Below are 26485 nucleotides of genomic sequence, written 5' to 3'. Positions count from 1 at the left end.
TTTAAGCATGTTTCTTTGCTCCAGGCTAATATGAATCTGCACAAAAGGGTGTGATACGAAGCTTTTCCCAAATAAATTTGAACATGAGGTTTGAAGGAGTAGAGTACACCCTTTCAGAAACACCGATGTGCTGCTACTCCGCCACGGAGACTTACACGCGGAGTCTAAAACACGGCACAAATGACCATCTGCAAAGCAGGAAAGATCGTGGACACGGGGGACAGACTCGTGTGTTTGCTGGGGGAAGTGGGAGGGCGTGGGATGGATTGGGAGTCGGGTTACAGATGAAAACGCTCGCCTTGGGAGTGCATGGGCAATGACAGGGAATGTGAGAAAAAGAAGGTATGTGCATGCAGGGTGGGGTCACTCTGTTGGACAGCAGACACGGACACAACAGTGTAAATCAATCACAGTAAACATTTTTAAAAATAACAATAGGAGTTCCCGTCGTGGCGCAGTGGTTAACAAATCCGACTAGGAACCATGAAGTGGCGGGTTCCATCCCTGGCCTTGCTCAGTGGGTGAAGGATGCGGCGTTGCCGTGAGCTGGGGTGTAGGGCGCAGACACGGCTCGGATCCCGAGTGGCTGTGGCTGTGGCGTAGGCTGGCGGCTACAGCTCCGACTGGACCCCCAGCCTGGGAACCTCCATGTGCCTCGGGTGCAGCCCTGAAAAGACAGAAAGCAAAAAAAAATAAATAAATAAAATAAAAATAAAACATCTCACTTAAAAAAGAGAAAGAAACACTGATGTGGAGTTCCCTTTGTGGCTCAGTGGTAAAGACCCTGACTAGTACCCATGAAGACTCGTGTTCCATCCCTGGCCTCGCCCAGTGAGTTAAGGATCCAGTGTCGCCGCGAGCTGTGGTGTAGCTCCGATTCGACCCCTAACCTGGGAACCTCCATATGCCTCGGGTGCAGCCCTGAAAAGACAAAAAAATGAAAAAGTCAACAGAGTTATCCCAAAGTGAACAAATTCATGGTCCTTTTACCCGCAGTGACGTCGTCATCCTGTCTCCTCACACCTCAGCCCTGCCTGCTGCTTTTTTCTTGTTCGACCCCACCCAGGCCATAGGGAAGTTTCCAGGCCAGGGATCGAATCCGCACAGGAGCTGCAGCCCACACTACAGCTGCTCAGACAACACCGCACCATTAACCTGCTGCGCCACAGAGGGAACGACCAAAAATTGTCTCTTATTGTTTGCTGACTTTTCATTTCCCTGATGACCGATACGATGGCAGACTTTTCACGTGTTTATAGACGTTTATGTTTCCCTTCTCTTCAATTCCTATTGATCAATTCTGTCAATTTTGCTCATTTTATTTTTTTATTTTATTTATTTATTTATTTATTTTTTTGTCTTTTTGCTATTTCTTTGGACCGCTCCCGCGGCATATGGAGGATCCCAGGCTAGGGGTTGAATCGGAGCTGTAGCCACCGGCCTACGCCAGAGCCACAGCAACGCGGGATCCGAGCCGCATCTGCAACCTACACCACAGCTCACAGCAACGCCGGATCCCGAACCCACTGAGCAAGGCCAGGGATCGAACCCGCAACCTCATGGTGCCTAGTCGGATTCGTTAACCACTGTGCCACGACGGGAACTCCAATTTTGCTCATTTTAGTTTCATTTATTCCTTATGGATCAGTAGGAATCCTTTGTATATTCTTTTTTTTTTTTTTTTGTCTTTTTGCCATTTCTTGGGCCGCTCCTGCGGCATATGGAGGTTCCCAGGCTAGGGGTCCAATCGGAGCTGGAGCCACCGGCCTACACCAGAGCCACAGCAACGCGGGATCCGATCCGCGTCTGCAACCTACACCCCAGCTCACGGCAACGCCGGATCCCCAACCCACTGGGCAAGGGCAGGGATCGAACCCGCAACCTCATGTTTCTTAGTTGGATTCGTTAACCACTGCGCCACGACGGGAACTCCTGTATGTTCTGTATACTAACGTTTTGTAGGTTCTGATGTGGCAAATACTTTCTCCCAGTTTGAGGGCTGTATCTTCACTCACGATATGATGTGTTTTGATGAGCAGAAGTACTGATTTTGCTGTCGTCAGATTGGCAATTATTATCCTCTAGCTTCGGGTTTTTGCTGTGTGCTTAAGGAGTCCTTTACGCCTCCTGAAGCCATAAAGGAAGTCGCCTATCTTGTCTTCTGAAGGTTTTATAGTTTCGCCTTTCACATTTCAGACCTTCAGCTACTCAGAATACATTTTTGTATCGCGTGAGGTAAAGTGTAATTTCGCTTTTTAAAAATATTACGAGAAACTATATTTTTCCACTCAGGAGCTTTGAACTGACTTTCTGTGCCTAAAGGCAGTTCTAGGAATTGAGAAAAGCAGATAGTTGCAGTAAATTCGAAGAAGCCATAAATTCCGAGGAGAAAACCTGATTCTAAGCAATGAGCACCCTGAACTGGAACCAGCCGACCAGAAAAAGGCGAGCATCCACTGAGTCAGCCGACTCCCTCTCCCAGTGCTCTTCCACCCTGAGCTTTGCCGCAATGAAAACTTTAAACTTTGCTCAAGGAGTCATTCCCTCTGAAGCTCTTCCAAGTGTGAGAGTTGAGATAAAGTGTTTGCCTTCACCTGTCACCGGTCTGGGTTTCTGTTTGGATGCGCCCTGGAGCACTTAGTGCAAGGCTACACTTCCCCTGCTGCTCAGCCGTGTCGCCTGTTGCCATTTCTGCTGTGTCTCCTGTCCCTTTGGTCTATGTGCCGATTCTGTGTCTATCGCTCACGCTCTGCATTAACACAGCTTTATTCTAGCTCTTGTGGTCCAGAAGGCGGGTCCCCCCGCATTGTTCTTCTAGAGTGCTTTGGCCATTCTTGTTCTTTACAAGTCCTTTAAAATTAGATTATGAAGCTTCACAAAACGTATCTGTGGAGATTTTTAATTGGAATGGGCGTTTATATCTACCCCCAGGATGGAACTGCGGGCTCAGAGGGTAGATGCATGTTCAACTTTAGAAGATAATGAAAAACCATTCTCCCAAACAGTATTACCAACTTAGACTCCCAGCGGCGATGTTCAAGAACTCACATGGATTCACATCTTCTCCAGCGCTTGATATTGTTAGACTTGGAAAGTTTTGATAATGGAATGGATGTACAGTGGTATTTCACTGTGGTCTGATCACTAATGAGGTTGATATGTTTATGGTTCATATATGTTCCTCCATCGGTGAAATGTTTGTCTTTTTTACTCATCTTTCTGCTGAGTTGGTTCAGTTTTTCTTATTAGTTTGTAGTCCTTCATATATTCACCATAGGAATTCTTCATCACGTGCATGTATTGAAAATATTTTCTTCCGATGCACATCTGGACTTTTTTTTTTTGCTTTTTACTTTGTCTTTTTTTTTTTTTTTTTTTTTTTTTTTTTTGGCCATGGCTTATGGTGGCTTGATGTGGGGTCTCAGTTCCCAGATCAGGGATTGAACCTGGGCCACAGGGGTGAGAGCATGGAATCCTAACCAGTAGACCACCAGGGAACTCCCTTTAGTTTGTCCTTTGTTGAGTAAAATTTCTTAAAGTCAAATTGGTCAGTATTATCTTATAGAAAATGGTTTATTTGCATTGTTTAAGAAATCTTTCTTTATCCCACAGTCTAAAAGTTCTTTGCTGATGTTTTCTGTCAAGAGCTTTAAAGTTGTGTTTTCGACATATTCTTAATTGATGTGGAATAGATTTTTTTTTCCATGCGGCATGGAGGAGAGTTCCCATTTCATGTCTTCCATACAAATAACCATTTCCAGCTTCAGTTAATGACAACGTACTTTCTTAGCTAACATGGAACCTGCATCATTTACAGTTACACACATGCCAGTGTGTGTTTCTTCATTTTCTAACCCATCTTGTTGCTCAATTATTCTATCCCTCCACCAACATCCCACTCTCTTAATTTCAATAGCTCTCTTCCGTCTCTCCCCCCCCCTCCCCGTGTGGGCGCGTGTGAGTGTGGGTGTGTGTTCCTCTTATAGTTCCTTAAGGGTAATATTGGTGAAGGGGGCCATCAATCACGTGAGCTCAGGCTTTTAGCAGAAAACACTGGGCAATCTGGCTCCAAACTCTTGCCCTTGGATTTTCTCCTCTTGGCCCTGAGCTCCTGGAAGGCCCGACTAAGACTGCATAGAGTAACGAACTGCTTCTACTGGGAATTTACTCCCTTGGGGTCAAGGTGTGTACAGATGGTGAACAGCCCTGAGTTCTGGAAGCTCAGTAAAGGTTCTGTTCAGAATGTCTTTCGTCCTTCAGGCTGTTGTTTTAAGCCACGAAGGTGTCAGGATACGAAGGAATTCTGCTCTAGGATTTGTAAGAAGTGTTGGCTCACTTTGCTTCCACTGATCCCTCAATTTTTTCGTGGCGGGAACAGTAGGAGACGCAGCCTAAGTAAGAACAGTTTGCCCTTGGAGGCAAGCAGGTCTTCCTTCCATCGCTGAACTACAGGCGAAACGTAGATGACAGTGTACCCGCCGCACGGGAGCCTGAAAACGCGTTTCCTCAACGTCCTGTGCCGGCGTCGATTTCCGGGTAGAGCCTGGAGTTGGAGCGGCCGCCGGCACAGCCCGCGGACGCTTCCGCGCCGCCCCCACGAGCTCGGGGAGACGCGGAGCCCGAGCTCCAGCGGCCGGGGTCGGGGAGGCCCCGCCCAGTCCGGGCCCGGGAGGCGGGCTCGGGGGCGGGGCGGGAGGCGGGCTCGGGGGCGGGGCGGGGCGGGGCTCCTCCCACGCCCGCCCGGCGCGCCGCCCGCGGGGTGGTGACGGGCCCAGCCGCGCCGCGTTCCCTCGGTCTCCGCCGCCTCCACCGCCTCCGCGCCGCAGGCCCGGGGCGCTCGCACTCCAGGCTCTGCCCGGCCCCGAGTCTCTGCGTCCCCGCGTCCCCGCGCCCCGGCTCCCGCAGGATGACGCTCAAGGCGAGCGAGAGCGAGGGCGGGGGCAGCATGCGCACGGCGCTCTCCGACCTCTACCTGGAGCACTTGCTGCAGAAGCGCAGCCGGCCCGAGGTGAGCGGCCCCCGGGTCCCCCGGGCGCGGCAGGAGGGGCCGGCCCGCGTCTCTAGGCCGCGCCGCCCGCCGCGGCCCTGTCCTCGGGGGTCCTGCCCCCCGGGCGGAGGTCCCGCCCCCGGGGTTCCGTGCGGGACCTCGGGCGCGATGGGTCGTTGCCCCCAACGGAACCTCTGGGCGGGAAGCGGAGAGGCCGCGGCCTGGCCAGGGAGCGTCTTAAGGTCAAGGAAAACTTCTCTGTGGACGGAAGTCTGGGTAACGGAGAGACACGAAGGAGCAGATCTGGGAGTAGGTCCGCTCGGTGTTGTTGAGATGCTTGTTTTTGTGTCAGCAAAAAGGCTGTGAAAGCCAACCCCGGCTCTAAAGTGCTCGCTCACCGGCCTCTGCATTTCGGCAGGGCCCCTGGTGCCGGCCGGCAGAGGATCCTTTCGGAGGTGATTCTGCCCTCCAGACTCCCGGGGTGGCCGGGACAGAGCCCCCAACCCCTGTCCCCAAAGACGCCCAGAGGGGAGGCTGGTCGTTTTCTTCTTATCTCATACTCGTAGATGCGGCTCGCACCCAGCACGTAGGTCTCTCCCGCGGGCGCATCTCTCATTGCAGCCACCAGCCGGCACAGGCCAGCGCCCCTCCGCGCAGCCTGGTGGCCAGGTACCAAGAGAGAGCGGCCGCAGGGACAGAGAAACAGAGAGCGCGCCGGGCAGAAGCAGGGTGGCCTTTGAGAACCCAGGGTCCGAACTCACAGTGGGAATCTCTTTCCTGCAACACAGGGCAGGGCTGTTTCACACTCGCTTTTTACATGTTAAATGCCTAGTAAGTGCGCCTTCCGAAATGTTTGCTGGATGAATTGGTGACGGGAGAGCTGGCCGTGAGCGTCGGCCTCGCCTTCTCCTTGCGCAGATGAAGGACCGAAGATCCTCAGGGAAAGCAGACTGGGGCTGTGGGGAACGATTTTGTATCTGCAGAGCTGAGGCACAGCGCACATCCTGCCTGTGGTTTAGACTCTGCACCAGAGTGCAGTGTTCGCACCTGCCTGTCCTTTCAAGTCAAGACCTCGATAGTCGAGGCTGAAATGCGTGCCAGGCTGAGCAGGACACTGCAGTTATTCCGATGAGGGCACAGAATTAGAAGTTAGGCACTAGGAGGAAATCACAGTCTCAAACCACTTGGTTCCCCATAAGCTCGGACATGTGATTTTTTTTTTCTTCCTCACCGTCAGCTCACTTGGCTGAGGCTTCACAACCACCGCCCTACACCCCCCCCCCGGGGGGGGAGGGCAAAAAACTCCTTTAAATTTACTTCCAGCAATTGTATTGAGGTATAGTCGGTGTACACATAATGCACGGATTTGTGCGGTTCAGTGGTATTTGCCGGATGCGTACGTACAACCGTGTAACTCGCCCCATAAGCGTTATGTAGAGGGTCGTGGTCCTTTCGGGTCGTTGGGAACACACTCACTTTGCCTCACCCGGGACTCCTTGCCCAGACCTCGTGCACGGCTGTCTGCGAGGGCGTTCCCGTGTGGCTCCGAGGTTAAGGAACCCGACTAGCATCCACGAGGACGTGGGTTCAATCCCTGGCCACGCTCAGGGGTTAAGGATCTGGCGTTGCCATGAGCTGTGGTGTGGGTGGTGGACGCCGCTCAGATCCGGCGTGGCTGTGGCTGTGGCTGTGCTGCAGGCCGGCAGCTGCAGCTCCGGTTAGACCCCTAGCCTGGGAACCTCCATATGCTGCGGGTGTGGCCCTAAAAAGACAAAAAAGACAGCAACAAAAAAATGCTGTCCGCGCTTGTGGCTGCGCTTGAGAGGCTGTGTGCATTTTTGAAAAAGAGGCCCCGTTGCTACCCTCTGAGTGTTGGTGGAGCTGTGAGTTTATCCTGAAACACTGGACACGGGGTCCTGGTAGCTGGTTTGTTTCAGCGTATGAGAGGATCTGAAGAAGCTGAAACAGGAAGACTGGGTAAAGCCAGGAATGAGAAGCACCCCGCTCGGGCAAGATGTGGCCACGGGAGACTGCACGTGATGAACATGGCTTTGACCCCGTGAACCTGCTGATTCTTATTTCTTGAGGTTCACCATCCCTGTGGGCTCTTTGCCAGGCTTTGCTGCCAACATGAGGCTCTGCCTCTCGCTCAGGTTTCTCAGCTCTGGAAAATGGACCTGCTCGAAGGGCTCTGGTGATGTTTACCTGACGTAATGCTTTCAAGGAATTCATAAACTTGTGTTGGTGAAGGCTTCATTAAGGGGGATTGCTTTCCAGAAAAGTTTTAAAGTCTCAAAACCCAAAGTTTCACTCCTGATCATAACCCATATTTAATATTGGAAAAGTATGGTCTGAAGCTAATTTTGCAAGAGGTTTGAACTGTAGCCTATCTCCCATGTTTAAGTACGTTTCCTTCCTTAGAAACTCGAAACTAATTTTATAAGCTCTCTTTGGCTTGTTCTTTTTTTTCTTTTTTTCTTTCTCTTTTTAGGGCCACACCTGCAGCATATGTGGAGGTTCCCAGGCTAGGGGTCGAATTGGAGCTGTAGCCACCCAGCCTACACCACAGCCACAGCCACACGGGATCTGAGCAGCGTCTGCGACCTACACCACAGCGCATGGCAACGCTAGATCCTTAACCCACTGAGCGAGGCCAGGGATCGAACCTGCATCCTCATGGATCCTAGTTGGATTCATTTCCGCTGCTCCACAACGGGAACTTGTGTCCTTGTTCTTTACCGCAATCCTTCCGTGCACCTAAAATTGGTTGCAAAATGCCTAAGACTACATTTCTCTTCAGTCCTGTTTGAAGTAGCATTTTCCCCATGACCTGAAGCAATAGGTTGAAAGTCCTGAAACATTCACCTGGGCCTAAAGCCACATTGAAGATGACCCAAGATGGACTTCCTGTTGCGGCTCAGCAGTAATGAACCCGACCAGGATCCATGAGGATGCGGGTTTGATCCCTGCCCTCGCTCGGTGGGTTAAGGATCCGGTGCTGCTGTGAGTGGTGGTGTAGGCCAGCAGCTACAGCTCTGATTTGACCCCTCACCTGGGAACTTCCATACACCTCGGGTGTGGCCACAAAAGCAAAAAAAAAAAAAAAGAAAAGAAAAGAAAAGAAAATGACCTAAGAAATTCCCTCAGGCTCCAGGTGTTTCGTGGAGGAAACCTGTCTGCTGGCGGCACCCTCTGCACTGGGGCGGCTGAGTCGCCGCGCTGGCAGCAGCCCACATGGCCTGCTGTGCCCCCTGCCTGTGCGGGGCCAGTGGAGGAGCCAGGGTGCCCAGGCGTGGCTGGGGGCTGAGAAGGTGCTGGAGCCGGGGTCTGGAGGATGGACTTGGCAAAGAGCACTCCAGGCAGGGCACAGGCTAGGCTGACGGGGTCTTGAGACGTTTGCCCAATGTCCCTGGGGCAGGAGAGATGAAATCAGTTGACATTTCATTGATTGCAGACATTTTTCCCCTAAGCAGTGAGTTGCTCAAATCTTTCCCTGTTGCTAAAACAGGAGGGCTCGGTGGGGGGGGAAGTGGCCCTGGGGCTGGGAAAGGGGAAGAAAACTCTGAATTAGCAAGCAGAATACAACTCTTGTAACATGGAATTTTCTTTCCAGATTCTTTATTTTCCCTTTTCTCCTTCATGTAGAGAAATATACATGAGCAAAAGCCGTAGACAGGTGACCCTGGAACTACGTAGGGACTGGAGAGGCCAAACCTCCAGGCAGTTAAAAATTGGTTCTAGGGAGTTCCCGTTGTGGCTCAGCGGGTTAAGAATCCACCTAGGATCCATGAGGTTGCGGGTTTGATCCCTGGCCTCGCTCCGTGGGTGAAGGATCCGGCGTTGCCGTGGGCTGGGGTGTGGGTCGCAGATGCGGCTCCGATCCCACGTGGCTGTGGCTGTGCTGTAGGCTGGCAGCTGCAGCTCTGATTCGACCCCTACCCTGGGAACCTCCATGTGCCGCTGGGTGCGGCCCTAAAAAGCAAAACAGGTTTCGTTAACTTCTAGTTGGCCTTTCTTTATAACCATCATTCCGGCCGAAGAACCAACCCAGCGCGGATCGTGTCGTGCTGTGGTATTTACTGCAGAAAAGAGTCCGCTTGGAAGTGGACCTGTGCCGATCGAAGCCGTCACGTGCTAGGGTCCACTGTGCAGGTTTTCGCTGCGCAGCCCCCTGCCCGGCAAGGCCGCTGGGCTGTGCCCCGTCCCCCATCCGCCTCTGCCGCAGGTGCCTGGAGCGTCGCGATCTGGAGAGAGCGGGCGCCCCAAACCCCGGCCCCGCTCGTCGCCGCAGCTCTTGCAGTGGGTGCTTTCAGACACCCTGAGGGGCTTGGTTTTCTGTTTCCCGTGCTTCCCCCGAGGCGAAGGCCTCTGCCCTCTTTGCCCAGTGCTTGGCTCCTGGGCCTGGGCCTCCCCCCGAGTCTCCCTGTGGAGACGGTTGGCAAAGAGCCGGACTGTAGGCTGAACAAATGTTTGTTCTCTCCTCCGGTCGCTGTCCCTGGCCCCCCTCTGACTGTGGGGATGAGAAAACGGCCGTTTAGGTGCCCCCCCCCGCCAAGCTCCTTTGTGGTCGGGTCGTGATCGCAGCTCCCTTGGAGCCTCTGCCCTTTGCACCCGCCGCGGCTGTGGCCTCGAGGCCCAGAGCCCGCCCATCCCACGCCCCGGGCCATCGCTGCCCCCGAGGGGGGCGGGTTGGAAGCTGTGAAGTGACCTCTGCAGGAGGCAGCCTGGCACCTCTGACCGCCAGCAGGACGTCGGGCGCCTCGGGTCCCTCACCAGCCATGTGGCCGTGCTGGTCCTGCTGGCGGGCAGGACTCAGAAAGCCCGGGGAGGACGAGCAGGTGGAATACAGAAGACGGGTGTGTGGCACATGGCAGCGGGTTCCCAGCTGGGGCGACAGGGGCAGGACGGAGTTAGAGCTGGAACGTGGCAGGTGACGTGTCCACCGGACGAGCCAGTGCTCCCGATTGCAGGCTCTCTCTGGGCCTGCTGTGTGGTCGGAAGGCTGGGGCGACTTGTGTCTGAGCCCCCGCTCTTCTGTCGTCGCCACACCCGCCACCGAAGGGCACACGTGCCCCTTCCCCGCTCCCCCGGGTCAGGCTCCACTCTTGCTCTGTGCTCTTTGAGGGCTCAGAGTCAAGGGCCGCGTTTCTCATTTCTGTGTGCTGAGTGACCGAGTGCTTTCTCCTCAGAGCGGTGGACTGCTGGAGGCTGGAGAGCAGGACGATGCTGGATCCTGGAGTTCCCTGGTGGCTCAGCAGGTTAAGGATCTGGCATTGTCACTCCAGTGGCTCAGGTCGCTGCTGTGACACGGGTTCGATCCCTGACCCGGGAACTTCCACGTGCCGAGCTCTCTGGCCCTGCAGTCTCAGACCCGCGGGTCACAGCACGGCGCCACCTTGGCCCTGTGCACACGCACACACTTGGATCGGGTGTGACTGGACACCCTTAGCCTTCTTTCTGTAAGGTGAGGGTGATGAGAAGCCAGGCCCCGAGGAGGCCTTTGCGGGCTGTGTAGACAGGGGGCTCGGGGACGAGCCGGTGGTGGAGAGGACGGTACTTTGTAAGTTCATTCCTGACCCACCGCGTTGGAGGTTTCCGTGTATCTTACTCATCGCTCGCAACTTCTGAGTCATCGCCAAGGGGAATGTCTCGACAGATAAGCACATGTAAAAGACCAGCCTCTGGGATATTAGCGACTCTTGAACCTTTCTCCCTCGAGAAAGCTCTGCTGAGTCCTTAATTTAAAGGCTGACATGTTAAAAGCAATCTTGGTAATAAAGCTGAATAAGAAGCATATGACGCACGTTTGTCTGCCTGTTCTTGGAACACTGCTGTGGAGGGTTCTACCCCTTACAAAGGTCATCTTACAGTCTGTGGACCGACTTGCTAATCTGTCATTGTTGAGAAGCACAGGTCAGTCGTCATAAATGCTTTACTGAGGGTAATTGCCTTGGACCTGCTGTACTTCCTGACGCCCGTAAATGGTACTTGCTGATAAATCCATACAAGTAATTCCTTTTTTTTTTTTTTTTATCTTTTTGTCTTTTTAGGGCCGCTCCCACAGCACATGGAGGTTTCCAGGCTAGGGGTCGAATCGGAGCTGCAGCCGCCGGTCTCCACCCCAGCCACAGCAACTCGGGATCCGAGCCGCATCTGCAACCTACACCACAGCTCACAGCAACGCCGGATCCCGAACCCACTGAGCAAGGCCAGGGATCGAACCCGCAACCTCATGGTGCCTAGTCGGATTCCTTAACCACTGTGCCATGATGGGAGCTCCCCCGTAGAAGTAATTTCGAAGTTGGGTTTTCAGCTTTCCCAACCACAACTACTGTGAAAAGAGACTTTTTAAGTCATCGTCAAGGAAACTGCCAAGTTTTATTTCATGTTCTGAGGCCAGAAATTTGAGATTTGAGCTCGCCATTGATTCATAGTCAGTGAGCCTTGAATTCGTCATTCTACACATTCAATCTGTAACACATGCCCTGGGTGAAAGCGTACACGTAGTACAGATGCTTAATTTGCAAAAAGGAATTTTCTTCCCGCTTGATGCTGCTTTTCTTCCAGTCTTCTCGAGTCCACTTATAGAGATATTTGATCTCATTCTCTTTTTGCATTTTTTTTTCATACAGTCTTCTATCATGGGTCTGTCCTGAGACTGGATAGAGTTCCCTGTGCTGTGCAGCAGGACCTCGTTCTTTGTCCATTCTCAGTGTCACGCTTTGCATCTACCGACCCCAAACTCCCCCTCCACCGTGGCAACCGCAAGTCTCTTCTCCACATCTGAGTCTGTTTCTATTTTGTAGATAGCTTCATCTCTGCCATATTTTAGACTCCACATATAAGTGATATCATAGGATGGCTTTCTTTTTCTGACTTACTTCACTTAGTATGAGAGTCTCTAGTTGCGTCCATGTTGCTGCAAATGATATTATTTTCTCCTTCTTTGTGGCTGAGTAGTATTCTATTGTGTATGTCTATCACACCTTCTTCATCCATTCATCTGGCGATGGACATCTGGGTTGCTTCCATGCCTTGGCTCTTATGGATAATGGTGTTGTGCCCCTTGGGGTGCGTGTATCTTTTGGAATTATACTTTTGTCAGAATATATGCCTAGGAGTGGGACTGCTGGATTATATATGGCAGTTGTATATGTCGTTTTCTGAGGACCCTCCATACTGTTCTCCATAGTGGTTGTATCGGTTTATATTCCCACCGACAGCGAAGTCTCTTTAAATGGATCTGTGGCAGTAGCTCTACCTACTTGGAAGAGGTTTGTTTTTTTTTTTTTTAAATGGTTATTTCCCCGATAGATTCTTTTTTTTCCTACTGTGCAGCACGGTGACCCCGTCACACATACATGTCCACATTCTATTTTCGCACAAGACCGGGCTCCATCATAAGTGACCAGACATAGTTCCCAGTGCGACACAGCAGGACTTCATGGCTCATCCATTCCAAAGGCAATAGTCCGCATCTCTGAACCCCAAGCTCCCAACCACCCCACTCCCTCCCCCTCCCCCTTGGCCACCACACGTCTGTTCTCCAAGCCCATGATTTTCTGTTCTGTGCCTTATATTAGACTCCAGGCATAACCTCCTGGGAAGAGTTTTAACCGCATGGTTCCAGGGGAATCTCGGAGTCTGAAAGCCAGCCTGGCTACTGTGTGTTTCTCAAGGATCTGCTACTAGGCTCTCAGTTCTACCTGCCAGCCGTTTTGCTTGCTATTTTATGCAGTACCTTCAGCTCTTATCTGCTACAAGGTCACAGATAGTACCGGGTCAGATTGTACTGTTGACATGAGCTTGATGTGTGAGTGTAGTTCGGTGCCATTTTGTCATATGTGTAAAAATATGTGACCGCCGCCACGGTGACGCTACGGAGCTGCTCCATCACCACGAAGACCTCCCTGGTGCCACCCTTTTATAGCCACATCTGCCCTCATCACCTTGGCAACCACTAATCCGTTCTCCAGCTCTATAATTTCGTCATCTCAGAATGTTCTTTATTGCTGGGAAATGCTCTGCGATCTGGATGGACCACAGTCTGTTGAGCTGCTCACCCATTCTAGGCCATTCTAGGCCATTCTGGTTGTTTCCAGGTTTTCGTTATTCTGAATAAAGCGGTTCTGAACCTTTGACTTGTGCTGTTGCTGGCGTGCAGAATAACTTCAGTTTTTAAAGAAAGGACCGCGACCTCTTCGCGAGCGGCTGTACCCTCGTGCATTCGCAGCAGCAGTGGATGGGGGCCGTTTCTTTGCATGCTCACCAGCATTTGCTGTCGGCACTCGTTTTGGGCGTAGCAGTTTGACAGGTGGCATTTCCTTATGGTTTGAACGTGCCCTTTGCCCTGCGTGATAATGATGGGACTGGACGTCTTTTCACACATGCCCATTGGCTCGCCTTCCTTTTATGGATGGCGCCCCGCACAGCAACTGTGTGTTTAGGGAGCTCCGAGCTGGGCTGGTGCTTGGGATTCGGCGCTTTCACCCCTGCAGCCTAGGTTCGGTCTCCAGTCCGGGAACCGAGATCCCCCATGAAGCCACTGCACACCCCTCCCCCCTCAAGAAAAGCCACAAAAAAACGAAACCCCGCAACAACGAAAAAGAACTTTCTGTCTAGCCCTCAATCCTGATGATGGTGTCCTGTGGTTTTTTCCCTAAACCATCTTGGGCTTCGTATATTTCGGTCCATGACCCGTTTGCAGAGGTCTGAGGTCTAGTTCAGTGCTGCTTGCTTTGCCTGCAGGTCTCCCACTGCTGCCGCACCGCCTGCTGGTTGTCGCTGAACGCAGGGAAAGTTATGTCGCTAAAATCCAGCAGAACTTGAGGATACAGCCCCCAGCCCCTCCTGCCTTTCGTGTCTTTGCTCCACTCGACGTCTGGTCTTTAGCTACAGTTGTCTCATGACTCGTTCTGGGAGGTTCTAGAACAGGAGAGTCAGTACATGGGGTTTGCGATTGTGGCTGGCTGCCGACCCGCCGCTCTGCCCTCTCGCTTCTCCCACTTGAGGTGGCAGGGTGCCCGCATCACTTCTCATCGTCGCAGCCCCTCGGGCAGCCTGGGCGGCTGTGCGGTGTCCTGCAGTCCTGCTGGTGACACATGAACAGAGCCCACCGGCCTGGGCCTTCTTCCTGCCTTGGAAGCGGAGGTTGGATTGGCAGCTTCTGGGGAGAGGTTCTCGAAGTCTGAGCCCCAGGCTGCTGCGTCCACCTTCCAGGCTCTGCTGTCTTCTCGAACGTCTCGGAACTCTCTCATCCCTTCATTCTCCCTCCTCTCTTTGCTCTCATTGAAACAGGGTCCCCTCCGCCTTGAACCCAAAGCACAGGGACTCAGGCAGGTTCTGTCGCGACAGCATAGAAAGCATGGTACTTTGTAGAGCCTGTGGGAGTGGCAGGTGTTCTCGAAATGACCTGGAAATGCAGGGCCTGAGTGGCGGCCCCAGCCGGGGTTTGCTGCTCCTCCTCGGGCTGCACGTGCTGCTGTCTGTGTGCTGCTCTCCCGTCCTCTTTGCTGCGCCCTGAACGATGCACCTTCACGCGTGGGCCCCGAGCCTCCTTCCACAGCCCTGTTTGTTCGGTGCAGCCCGTGGCATGTGCAAGTTCCTGGGTAAGCGGAGCCTCCCTAGGGACAGGGCCAGACCCTTAACCCGCCGCACCACCAGGGGAGCTCCTAGACCTTCTGTGCGGCCCTGAAAAACACGATGAGGAAGACCCAGGGAAGGGGGCTGCCCCCTCCAGACCCCTCGTGTTCTCAGGCCTGGGATCAGGGTGCCTGGGCCTCGGGCTGAACGTGTGTTTCACCTCACGTGCGACATCGCCCGCCTGCTTCCCGCTGGCAGCCCTTTTTCCGGAGCCAATGGGCTCCTCGGGGTCTTGATGGAGACGCTTCCGAGCTTGCGTCCGCCTTCTCGTGGCCCGTCATTCTGCGCCTGGAGCCGCGGGAGTTCTCTGCGCGTCCGGCCTCATTGTCTTTTCCGGAGAACTTTTCATTCTTGGTCGTTGGTTTTCTGGCCCCGCCCACGGCATGTGCAGAACTTCCTGGGACTTTGTCGTGGGGATGAAATAATCCTTTGCTTGCAGGCTGGTGACTCGTCTACGAAATCGCCGCCTCTCTCAGGGCGGGTTCTCGATGCTCACACGTTCCGAACCGGATGGGGGGGGGGTTCACGGGTTCCGTTTCGTTGGCCGCCTTCTCCCAGGTGACGCAGCTCGTCCACGCTCGCTTCTCAGCCCTTGGTCCTTTGACCTGTCACGTTGGGAGCCGGGTTTGGAATATAAAATGACACTCTTTTGCCAGTGATCGCAGGCCCCGGCACTCTGTCCTCCGCCTCAGCGCCTTCAGGCTGCTAGTGAAGGCGTCCTTCTGGCTTTGCCGTTGTCATGGTCAGGTGGCCTTGGGGTTTCCGAAGCGCCGCTTACTTCGTCGTTTGCCCTGACAGGCCCTGTCGCAGCAGGCCAGCGCCGTGGCCGAGGACATGTACACCAACGGCTCCGCCGCCCCGGGCAGCCCTGCGCCGGCCAAGGGGCAGGAAGTGCGGAAGGTGCGGCTCATCCAGTTTGAGAAGGTCACCGAGGAGCCCATGGTAAAGGCTGCCTGTCCCCGCCGGCCCGGCAGCGCCAACGCGCGCTCGAGTTGGGGCCCCCCCGGGGGTAGGAGGGGAGTCTGTGCCCCAAGAAATCACCTGCGACAAAGCTCACGGTGCCCTCGTCTCTGTTTCAGGGCATCACGCTGAAGCTGAATGAGAAGCAGTCCTGCACGGTGGCCAGGATTCTCCACGGCGGCATGGTTCACAGACAAGGTGGCCTGGGCTGGGGGTCGTAGGTCAGGTGTCCCTCGGGGGTCGAGGGACATAGAGCATAGAATCTTCCAGACCGGGAGCATCTTTGTGTTTGTGCCAAGAGATGTTTTGGTGGCGTAAGAGCGGGCTCTTTAGCATAATTTTATGACAAGCTCTTCCTCTGACTTGCCCAGAGCCGGCGTCTCTCCCTCTGAGCATCCAGTACACGTGGTCACGGCGGTATTTTTCCACGCGGTTAACACTCGAGCCATTACTTTATGCAGCCCCTGCGTTCAACTTTGAATACATGACAATGGGGAAAACAGGCCATGTCTACCTCCCGGGGCCAGGAGTGAAACTGAGAAAATAGTAAAGAAGTAACTGACACTGACCGTTGTACCTCTTATTTTTTTGTCTTTTTGTCTTTTTAGGGCCGCACACACGCGGCATATGGAGGTTCCCGGGCTAGGGGTGGAATTGGAGCCATAGCCACCAGCCTATGTCACAGCCACAGCAACGCGGGATCCGAGCCGCGTCTTCGACCTGCACCACAGCTCACGGCAACACCGGACCCTTCACCCACTGATGGAGGCCAAGGATCGAACCCGCAACCTCATGGTTCCTAGTCGGATGCGTTAACCACTGCGCCACGACGGGAACTCCCTGTTGTACTCTTTTTTTTTTTTGTCTTTTGTCTTTTTTGTTGTTGTTGTTGTTGCTATTTCTTGGGCCGCACCTGCGGCATCTGGAGGTTCCCAGGCTAGGGGTCGAATCGGAGCTGGAGCCGCCGGCCTACGCCAGAGCCACAGCAACGCGGGATCCGAGCCACATCTGCAACCTACACCACAGCTCACAGCAACGCCGGATCGTTAACCCACTGAGCAAGGGCAGGGACCGAACCCGCAACCTCATGGTTCCTAGTCAGATTCGTTAACCACTGCGCCACGATGGGAACTCCATTTTTTTTTTTGTCTTTTGTTGTTGTTGTTGTTGTTGTTGCTATTTCTTGGCCTGTTGTACTCTTTAATGTGAAGCTGCCATCAGCCATCAGATGCATGGTTTGGGACCTGCGCGTTGTTCTCTTGTCTAGGGTAGCACACGTGTTGACAGCCACTCTTCCGTGGCCCCTAGGCAGGAACTTCGGCGGTCGGTAGCATTCGGAGCTCTTGGATGAACAGCAGAGAAACATCGACCTTGCTAGTGTCTGTGCAGCCGGGCCACAGCCTCTGGACATCAGTAGGGCCTCTGGTGCCGGGAACTGAGGCCAAAGTGCTTTTACTCTGCTGTTGGGGCCCTGAGGCCAGGGAGGCTGGGCGTCACGTGGTGGCTGGATACCATGCTCCGAGCATCGCCGCCGCTTTTCTGTGCCGACTGCTACTTGAGCTTCTCTTCTTCTGCAATAGGTTCCCTCCACGTCGGGGATGAGATCCTAGAAATCAATGGCACCAATGTGACGGATCACTCGGTGGATCAGCTGCAGAAGGCGATGGTGCGTATCTTGACCTCGCGAAGGGGCAGTCGACCTCATTTTTCTGTCGGTGTTTATACCTCGTTGCAGGGACTCTTACCACTGCTAATCTTGACCGTGTGCGAGAAGTGACAGCTCTCTGCTTTCATTCAGTAAATGTCTAAAGCGAGGCAAACAACCCAGAGTGTCTATCCGGAAGGAACATTGGGAGCTCCCGTCATGGCTCAGCAGTGACCAACCTGACTGGCATCCATGAGGACACAGGTTCAATACCCAGCCTCGCTCAGGGGGTTAAAGGATCCGGCGTTGCCGGGAGCTGGGGTGTAGGTCGCAGACGCGGCTCGGATACCGCATGGCTGTGGCTGTGGTGTAGGCCGGCAGCTACAGCTCCGATTAGACCCCTAGCCTGGGAACCTCCATATGCCGTGGGTGCAGACCTAAAAAGGCAAAAAAAAAAAAAAAAAATTGGGCGGGGTGTCACAACGCCTCAGTCTTTAATGGCAGGTCAATTAGCTTCTCTAAGTCATCTGTAAAATGAGGTTGGTAGTAATTGCCTTTTTTTTTTGGCTTCTTAGGGGCTGCCTTTGTGGCATATGGAAGTTCTCAGGCTAGGCGTCGAATTAGAGTGACAGCCACTGGCCTGCACCACAGCCACACCAGATCTGAACCACATATGCACCCTACCCCACAGCTCATGGCAACACCAGATCTTTAATTAAGCCACCGAGCGAGGCCAGGGATGGAACCTGCATCCTCATGGATCCTCGTCAGGTTCATAACCTGCTGAGCCACACCGGGAACTCCCAGTAGTTGCTCTTATGTAATCGATTGGTTATGAACAGTGAACGGGATATAATAGCTGAAAGCCGAATGTGCTTTTTCGATTCAGTTGATAGTTGTCAGGCAGCGCCTATGAGCCCGGATCGTGCTTGGTGTCTGCCCCCAAATTGGACATGAATCTGATCCAACCTTTTTCTCGGTTCAGCTGATGATATCTAGGACCTGTAGAGGGACAAGCATGTCCCTACCCCGTGCTGAAGTCTAGGGCCAACCGCCCAGTCCCTTCCACGCAACAAAAGACTAGAAAAGGAGGCAGCGTGGGGGGTACGGGCAGAGGAAGCGGCTTGCGAGGCCCATCAGCCAGGCACACGGTGCGGCGGTTTCTTTGGATCCTGATGCAAAGACGGTGCCGAGCTCCATGCCCGAGATCCATGCAGTGGTCAGAGTTTCAGCCACGTCCTTGCCCTGCTCCTTTGTAAACAGCCCCGCCAGTCACCTGTCCTCCCCACCCTCTGGAGCGGCCACAAACCCTGATTATAGATGTTCGTTTTGAGCCGATCCCTTCGTCCTGTGTAGACAACTTTTCAAATGTGTGAACATTTGCACTGTGTGCTTCTTTTTGATTGACGCAAATATAATCAACTGCCTGAAAGTTAATATGTGTCATGTGGCAAAAGACACCATAAACAATAGGCTGAGAAAAATATTAGCTGTGCATACAATAGGTAGATAGTTAATAACTCTAATTATTTTTGTCTTTTTAGGGCTGCACCCGCGGCATATGGAGGTTCCCAGGCTGGGGGTCAAATCAGAGCTGCAGCTGCCGGCCTGCGCCAGAGCCACAGCAAGACCACATCCCAGCCGCATTTGCGACCTACACCCCAGCTCACAGCAACGCCGGATCCTTGACCCCCTGAGCGAGGCCAGGGATCGAACCCGTGTCCTCATGGATCCTAGTTGGTTTCGTTCCCACTGCGCCATGACAGGAACTCCAACTCTAAAATTTAAAGTACTCCTAAACTTTATTATGAAAAGAAAAACAACCACATAAAGAACCAGACAAAGGATATAAGAATAAAAAGCGTATAGCCAATAAGCTTTTGAAAAGATGGTCAATTTTGTTTACGGTAATACAATTACAAAATAAAGCAACCATGCAATACTCTCCGCCCATCATATTTGCGGAGATTTAAAAGGAATGTTAGAGTTCCCTAGTGGTTCAGTGGGTTAAGGATCTGGCATCGTCACTGCTGTGGCTTGGGTCGCTGCTAGGACACAGGTTTGATCCCTGGCCCAGGAACTTTCGCGTGTGGTGGTGGGCACAGCCAAAAAATAGTAAATACATCAAAGGAATGTTAATATGTAATTCTGGTGAGTTTCAAGGGAAAGGGCCTCTCATATACTCCTGGTCATAGTAGAATTTCTTTGGTCTTTTAGAAAAGTCATTCGAGGACAGCCATTAATATATTTTTACCCTTCGATTCAGCATTTCCATCATGGGTTTCTATATAAATCAAATGCAAATATATAAAGACATATGTTCAAGGATGTCTGTTCTAGCAGATTGTAGATTTTAAAAAAACTGGAAACATGAAGTTCCCGTCGTGGCTCAGTGGTAACAAACCCGACTAGGAACCATGAGGATGTGGGTTCGATCCCTGGCCTCACTCAGTGGGTTAAGGATCCGGCGTTGCCCTGAGCTGTGGTGTAGGTCGCAGACTCGGCTCGGATCCCGTGTGGCTGTGGCTGTGGCGCAGGCCGGGTGGCTACAGCTCCGATTCGACCCCTCGCCTGGGAACCTCCAGATGCCGCAGGTGCGGCCCAAAAAACCAAAAAAAAACGAAACACACCTGCCAACCATGGACCTGGCCAATGATGGCGATGATGGCAGAGCCATTGAAGCGGATGCGCGGGATCTTCGCGCATCAACTAGTGAAGTAAAGCAAGCTCGACAGGAACGCGTGCAGCATAATCCCGTTTTTGTGATAAACAGCAACACATGCATGTGAATATGTACATGTGTGTGTAAATATGTGTGATGTTTTTATTGGTGCAGATATGTGTGCTAGGGTTCATTTTAGGTACTGCTGGAACTTTGGGGGTCGACTCGGGACATTCTTCTTTGTACGTCTCCGTGTCATCGTGCTGGGTTATGGGGCACATGACACTTGCGTTGAAGGAGGGGTCATCCTGCAAGATGGCTCTTGGGACTTGGAGAGACTGGAAACCTGGCTTAATGCAATTCATTCAAGTTAGTTTTACTTCACGATGTTTTTTCACCTTTCTTCTTGAATAGAAAGAAACCAAAGGAACCATCTCCTTAAAAGTGATTCCCAACCAGCAAAATCGGCTGCCTGCGCTGCAGGTGGGTGGCAACTTTGTGTCTGTTGCGACGATGGCAGGATTCAGGCCCAGTGGTGTGAGTCTCAGTATCTCAGTGACGCTTGCTGAACAAAACTAGCCCGTGTTATAACCGGCAGGGCTTCTTTTTGGGGAGTTGGCTATGTTCGCAATTCACACACAGCTTATCATGGGTGGAAGAGGAATTTTTCAGAAAATCACCTGAAGTTTGTCACAGGTTACTTATAGTATGATGGTATAATTTCATTTTTAAGTAAACGTTCTTTTTTTTTTTTTTCTTTGCTTTTTAGGGCTGCACTCTCGGCATATGGAGCTTCCCAGGCTAGGGGTGGAATCGGAGCTCTAGCCGCTGGCCTCCACCCCAGCCACAGCAACTCGGGATCCGAGCCACATCTGCGACCGACACCACAGCTCACAGCAACGCCGGATCCTTAACCCCCTGAGTGAAGCCAGGGATTGAACTGGCAACCTCATGGTTCCTAGTCGGATTCGCTAACCACTGAGCCACGACGGGAACTCCCAGATTGATTTTTACAGTGGCATGGAAATATATTTAATTAATTCCCCATCCTTGGAAAACTAGGAGGTTTGCATGTGTCGCCACTGACGGCCTCTGCGGATCAGAGGGTATCCACATTCCCAGACTTGGCTCTCATTCCTGCTGTTTACGTCACACGCTCAGGACAGGATTTGTCACGGGAACAGACGCATTTCCCGGAGTCGCTGCTTTGTCCTGAGAGGCCGGCTGCGCCCTGGTGGCCGCCCACACGTGAACAGAGAGGCGGTTCGGCTGACCTGGGCCTGGCTCGCGGCCCTGCCCTCCCTGAAGTCCGGCCGGGCCCGGCCCGGACCCCCCCCCCCCACCTTGTTTTCAGCAGCACGTTCTCCTTCCAGGCGCTGAGGCCGACCCCGTGCCTTCTCTTCCAGATGTTCATGCGGGCCCAGTTCGACTACGACCCCAGAAAGGACAACCTGATCCCTTGCAAGGAGGCCGGCCTGAAGTTTGCTACCGGGGACGTCATCCAGATCATCAACAAGGACGACAGCAACTGGTGGCAGGGCCGAGTGGAAGGCTCCGCCAGGGAGTCCGCGGGCTTGATCCCTTCTCCGGAGCTGCAGGAGTGGTGAGTGGCTTTGCTGCGCTGCAGAACGACCCCGGGGCCAAGAGGCCAGCCCGGCGGGCTCTTCACGCACCCGGCTTCCCGGTCGGAGCCAGGGTGGGCACAGCGGAAGCCCCCGAGCCCGGGACGTGTTGTTCGGAAGTCCGCTTGTGCAGGCAGTGCTGAGGCCCAAGTGTGTGGGCGGCCGATGCCGACCCAGAGAGGAGAGGGAGATCCTGCTAGATGCCAGGAGCAACGTGGGCTCCAGCCGCCCCCGGAGCGTATTAATGAGACGTGGAATCCGCGCCATAGGCGTATTTCCTTTAAAAAAGGACATCAGGAGTTCCCGTCGTGGCACAGATGAAGTGAATCCGACTAGGAACCCGGAGCGTGTGGGTTCAAGAGGCCCTGGGTCAGAGAGGGAAGGGGAGCGGGGGTGAGAGAGGGCCACATGCGGGCCGTGAGGGGCGCAGAGAGAGCCGGGGGCAGGTCCAGGGAAGGAGGCGGGTGACCCGGGCCGTCTCTCCCACCAGGCGAGTGGCGAGCACGGCGCAGTCGGCCCCGAGCGAGGCTCCGAGCTGCAGTCCCTTCGGGAAGAAGAAGAAGTACAAGGACAAGTACCTGGCCAAGCACAGCGCGAGTAAGAGTCCGGCTGCGGCTCCCGGGACCCACGGGGCGCGCAAGGCGGGCCGCATCCCCTCTGCTGCCCCCGGGCCCGGCCCACGGCCCGCACGGCCGCCGCGTGTCCGTGTCCGCCGCCTTCCAGACCTTTCGGCCCGAGCGCGACCCAGTGCAGGGTCTGAGCAGCCCCGCGCCAGGCAGGCGTCCCCGAGGGCTGGGTCTGCCTGTGTTCCTGGCCTGCTGAGCTTGGAAACACCCGAAAACGCGCGCCGGTCCGAGCGGACTGCAGGAAACGTGGGACTGTGCCAGTTAGACGCCGCCCTCGCGCTCCTGCCCGCGCGCTTCTGGATCAAAACAGGAAGGCGAGCAGCTCCCGGAACCTGGAATCCCTGCGCCGGCAGGAGGCCTCGCCGCCCGGGGGCGGGGGGGGGGGGGGGGACAGAGCCAGGCCCGGGCCGGGGGGGCCCCGTCCGCGCCCCCGACGTCGGCGCGGCTGCTGGCGGCTGAGGGGCGGGACGCGGGCGACAGACTGGGTGGGGGGGGGACGGGGAGGCGGGTGGGCGGTGGCCACCCGGACGCGCCGCCGTCCCCCGCGCCCCCTGCTTGTCCCGGACACTGTCCCGGCTCCGGAGGGAACTTTGCTGGGTTTCTTCGTCTCTAGTTTTTGACCAGTTGGATGTCGTCTCCTACGAGGAGGTGGTTCGGCTGCCCGCGTTCAAGAGGAAGACGCTGGTGCTGATTGGTATCTGCCCGCAGCCTGGGGCCCCCTCCCCTCCCTCCGAAAAGGGCAGTGAGGGGCAGAAGGAAAAAGGCACATCCGAGGACTCTGCAGGGCCATGACCGGGACACCCCCCACCCCCGGGGTTCACCTTAGAAGCGAAAGGAAACCCGGCAGGAGTCCGAGCAGCTAATTCTCTCAGGTGCTCCGTGCACCTGCCGGCGCTCGGGTTCCCCCCCCCCCCACGCGGCTTTAACCCGCACAGCAGGGGACCCGAGAGAGCGGGTGGGGCCCCCTGACATGCCGCGTGCGTCCGGGCTCCGGCTGCTGGCTCCCCTCCCTGTCTTTAGAATGAAGAGATTAGCCGGGTTAGAGGATCTGCATCCGGGTTCTGTTTAAAGTTCCAGCACAAACTCTGGCTTCAGTTCAGTTCCCTTAGCTTTGGAGAGCGCCCAGCAGAGCGCGTATGCCTAGAAAATAAACAGCACATCCCGAGAGTGAGCTGGCTCCTCCGTGCAGATGACGGGCTCCGAATCCTGATCCTTAACCTGTGGGAAGGGCCTCGAATCCTCCTCCACTTAAAGCAGTGCTCGTCCCTGACCCCAGCCCGGAAGCTGTGCCAACTCACTGTCACCTGTTGGTGATGTCAGGCTCTGCCCATTCATGTTCCAAGCCCCACCTTTGCTTGGGGGAAGAGACGGGAGCCCCCATCTGCCTCACAGCGGCCTCCGCGTTCTCCCTTCTCCACGCAGGAGCCAGCGGGGTGGGCCGGAGCCACGTCAAGAGTGCCCTGCTCAGCCGGAACCCGGAGAAGTTCGCCTACCCCGCGCCCTGTGAGTAGCTGGCTCAGGGTCAAGAGTGGCTTTTTGCTCTGTGATTCTACCTTAAATGTTTGATTACAGAAACAGACGAGTGGTTCCCGCCGTGCTGCAGCGGGATCGGTGGTGTCTCTGCAATGCCAGGACGCAGGCTGGCTCCCTGGCCCAGCGCTGTGGGTCAAAGGACCCGGTGTTGCCGCAGCTGTGGTTACTGCTGCAGCTCGGATCTGATCCCTGGCCCGGGAACTCCACATGCCCCGGGGTGGCCAAACTGAAAAAGAAAGCAAGAGAAACATGAACATTTGGGTCTAAGATCCACCTTTGTACCCGTGATTGCTCCACGTAACAAAGGAGCAATGCTGTTTGTCTCCTTAGCAGAAGCTGTGCTAGCCGTTTTTATCCTGCTCTTAAAAATGAAGTGAATAATGTTCTTAAAAACTTACATTACTTTTTCCATTTTATTTGTGGTATCAACATCTTCCCATATGCCCGCATCACTCTGCGCGCTCTTCCAGGCCCACTCGTTTTCATGGACTATTTTCCCAGTCGCAGCAGTGCTCAGGCAGACCCCCGAGTGGCAGCGGCTGCCCAGAGGGAAGAAGCGGGCTGGGGGTCAGGTGGATGCTGAGATCCGTTCCAGCTCCAGAAGTGAATCTGTGGAGAAAGCTGGATGCTGAACCTGCTAGTGTTTTTTTCCTTGCCTCTCCACGTTTGCCTTTAGGGACATTCTGGGGTCAGAAAGCAGAAGGCCGTGGAGGTAGAACTGCCTGACGGCTGTTCCGACGAGTACCAATATGAGTTAGTTGTGTTCCTTCCAAGGGATGAGAAGGAGCCTTGACCTTAAGGAAATCCTGCCTGTAGCCTGTAGATCTGTCTGGAAAACATTTCCCGCCGTCACGCCTTCATTTCTGAGCTCCAGCGTCCCCAGGGCAAGGGTGATAAGGCGAGCTGTCAGCTGGGCCTCGGGGGCAGGCCCCTCCTGGATCGATGGGTCAGGGCTCTGGGGTCTCCCGCAGACACCACGCGGCCGCCCAGGAAGAGCGAGGAGGACGGCGGGGCTTATCACTTCATCTCCACGGAGGAGATGACGCGCAGCATCTCTGCCAACGAGTTCTTGGAGTTCGGCAGCTACCAGGGCAACATGTTTGGCACCAAGTTTGAAACCGTGCATCAGATTCATCAGCAGGACAAGATCGCCATCCTTGACATTGAGCCACAGGTGGGTGGGAAAGGGGCGCCCGTGGGAATCCTGGGGAACAAGGGCCGGGCTTGGGGCGGACGCTGGTTGGCAGGAGTGCATCGCGGCTGCCAACTCCGGTCTTTGCGCTTCTTCCTTCCTCCACCTCCTCTTTCCCAGACCCTGAAGATCGTTCGGACAGCAGAACTTTCGCCTTTCATTGTGTTCATCGCACCTACTGACCAGGGTGCTCAGGTGGGCATGAAGCTCTGGCGCGAGGCCCGGGAAGGGGACAGCTGTTCCCGCGCGAGGGAGGCCAGTGGCCACGCTCTGCAGCGGGACGGACACGTCGGTCACTGCCGGCCGCGCAGAGGTGGACCATGGGATGGGGCAGGTCCTGACACGGCCGCCGTGCGGGCTTGAGAGGGACGAGCAGGGGTCAGGGAGGAACAGAGGGACCCCGCCTGCTGCACACCCACCCTCCAGCAAGGTCCGTCTCCCGGGGCGCTGGCTGTTCATACGTCATATACTCTGGTCGTCAGCCGCCCGGTGCCTGTGGCATCTCACGGGTGCAGATGGACCTACAGGAAACTCCAGGTGGCATGGCCGGGTCAACGAACGTGTGGCCCGGGCAGTGGGCACGTGCCCCCACTGGCAGTCTTGGCCACAGCGGCAGCCCTGCGCTTGCAGCTTTTTTTCGCTGGAAGGGCCTGAGTGGTGGGTCAGGCTGCTGAGGGCTGCGAACCGCCTGGTCAGGTCCTTAGCGTATTGCTTGGGGTACCAGCCTTTGTCTGTTCATTTCTCGGGAATTCCGTGGGGGTAACCGGCCCCTTGTGACGTCAGCTGTGCGTCCCCCCCATCCCCCCGGGGCGGCCTGTCCTTCAGTGTTTATTGCGGCCCCGACGCGGTTCCTTTTGCAGAGTTGAGTTCTCAGGCATGTCCTCCAGAGTTTAAGGGCATAGGCATGTGATTTAGAGCCAGGCGACGGGCACAGCCATCAGTGGCCACTGCAGATCTGTCACTGGCCTGTCCGGCGGGGCGCGGACAGCCTGCTCATCCGTGCTCTCTCCTTTGCAGACGGAGGCCCTGCAGCAGCTGCAGAAGGACTCGGAGGCCATCCGCAGCCAGTACGCTCACTACTTCGACCTGTCGCTGGTCAACAATGGTGTCGACGAAACGCTGAAGCAGCTGCAGGAAGCCTTCGACCAGGCGTGCACTTCTCCGCAGTGGGTGCCCGTGTCCTGGGTTTACTAACTCGCGCTGCCCTTTGCTTTAAGGCCGCCGGGTCGCCCCGGCTCGTTTTCTGTCAGCTTCCAGCTCTCTACAGCTGTCCTCATGAGGCAAGTGGGTTTGTCTGGCTCCAGCTGCTGATCAGGATTTCCAAAGGCTCTCTGGAAATCAGGGGCCGGAGGCCCTGCGCCAAGGCAGCTGCTCACCGGAGATGGCACGCGAGGGGAGCAGAGCGAAGGAGCCCGTCCCTCTAAAGCCTGCACTCCCTCCGCTGCTGTCCCGCTGGGCTTCTCCTTTGTCTCTGCTTTCAAAAAAGCGTTGCCTGCAACTTTCTAAATGCCACCCTGAACCAGCTGTGCAATAGGACGCCGTGTGCACTAGGCAAACCCTCAAAAGCAATAAACGTGTCGCTGTGTTTAAACGCCAATGACCTGGCAACTCTCTGG

At 54.8% G+C, this 26485-nt stretch overlaps 1 protein-coding gene across 1 annotated transcript; it reads left to right on the top strand.

Annotated features, from left to right (window-relative positions):
• Nucleotides 1–4759: 4759 nt before the first annotated feature.
• Nucleotides 4760–26466, top strand: MPP1 (MAGUK p55 scaffold protein 1). The gene is made up of 12 exons (XM_047765889.1): nucleotides 4760–5008; nucleotides 15428–15571; nucleotides 15709–15787; nucleotides 17170–17255; nucleotides 20311–20379; nucleotides 21303–21499; nucleotides 22009–22115; nucleotides 22758–22838; nucleotides 23567–23647; nucleotides 24649–24851; nucleotides 24990–25064; nucleotides 25887–26466. The coding sequence occupies exons 1-12, from the start codon at nucleotides 4907–4909 to the stop codon at nucleotides 26061–26063; spliced, it is 1401 nt and encodes a 466-aa protein (XP_047621845.1). The 5' UTR covers nucleotides 4760–4906; the 3' UTR covers nucleotides 26064–26466.
• Nucleotides 26467–26485: the final 19 nt, after the last annotated feature.

The sequence above is a fragment of the Phacochoerus africanus genome, chromosome X (assembly GCF_016906955.1).
Source record: "Phacochoerus africanus isolate WHEZ1 chromosome X, ROS_Pafr_v1, whole genome shotgun sequence".
Taxonomy (NCBI): domain Eukaryota; kingdom Metazoa; phylum Chordata; class Mammalia; order Artiodactyla; family Suidae; genus Phacochoerus; species Phacochoerus africanus.
The sequence above is the reverse complement of the archived record's forward strand: the minus strand, read 5'-3'. Positions and strand labels throughout refer to the sequence as shown.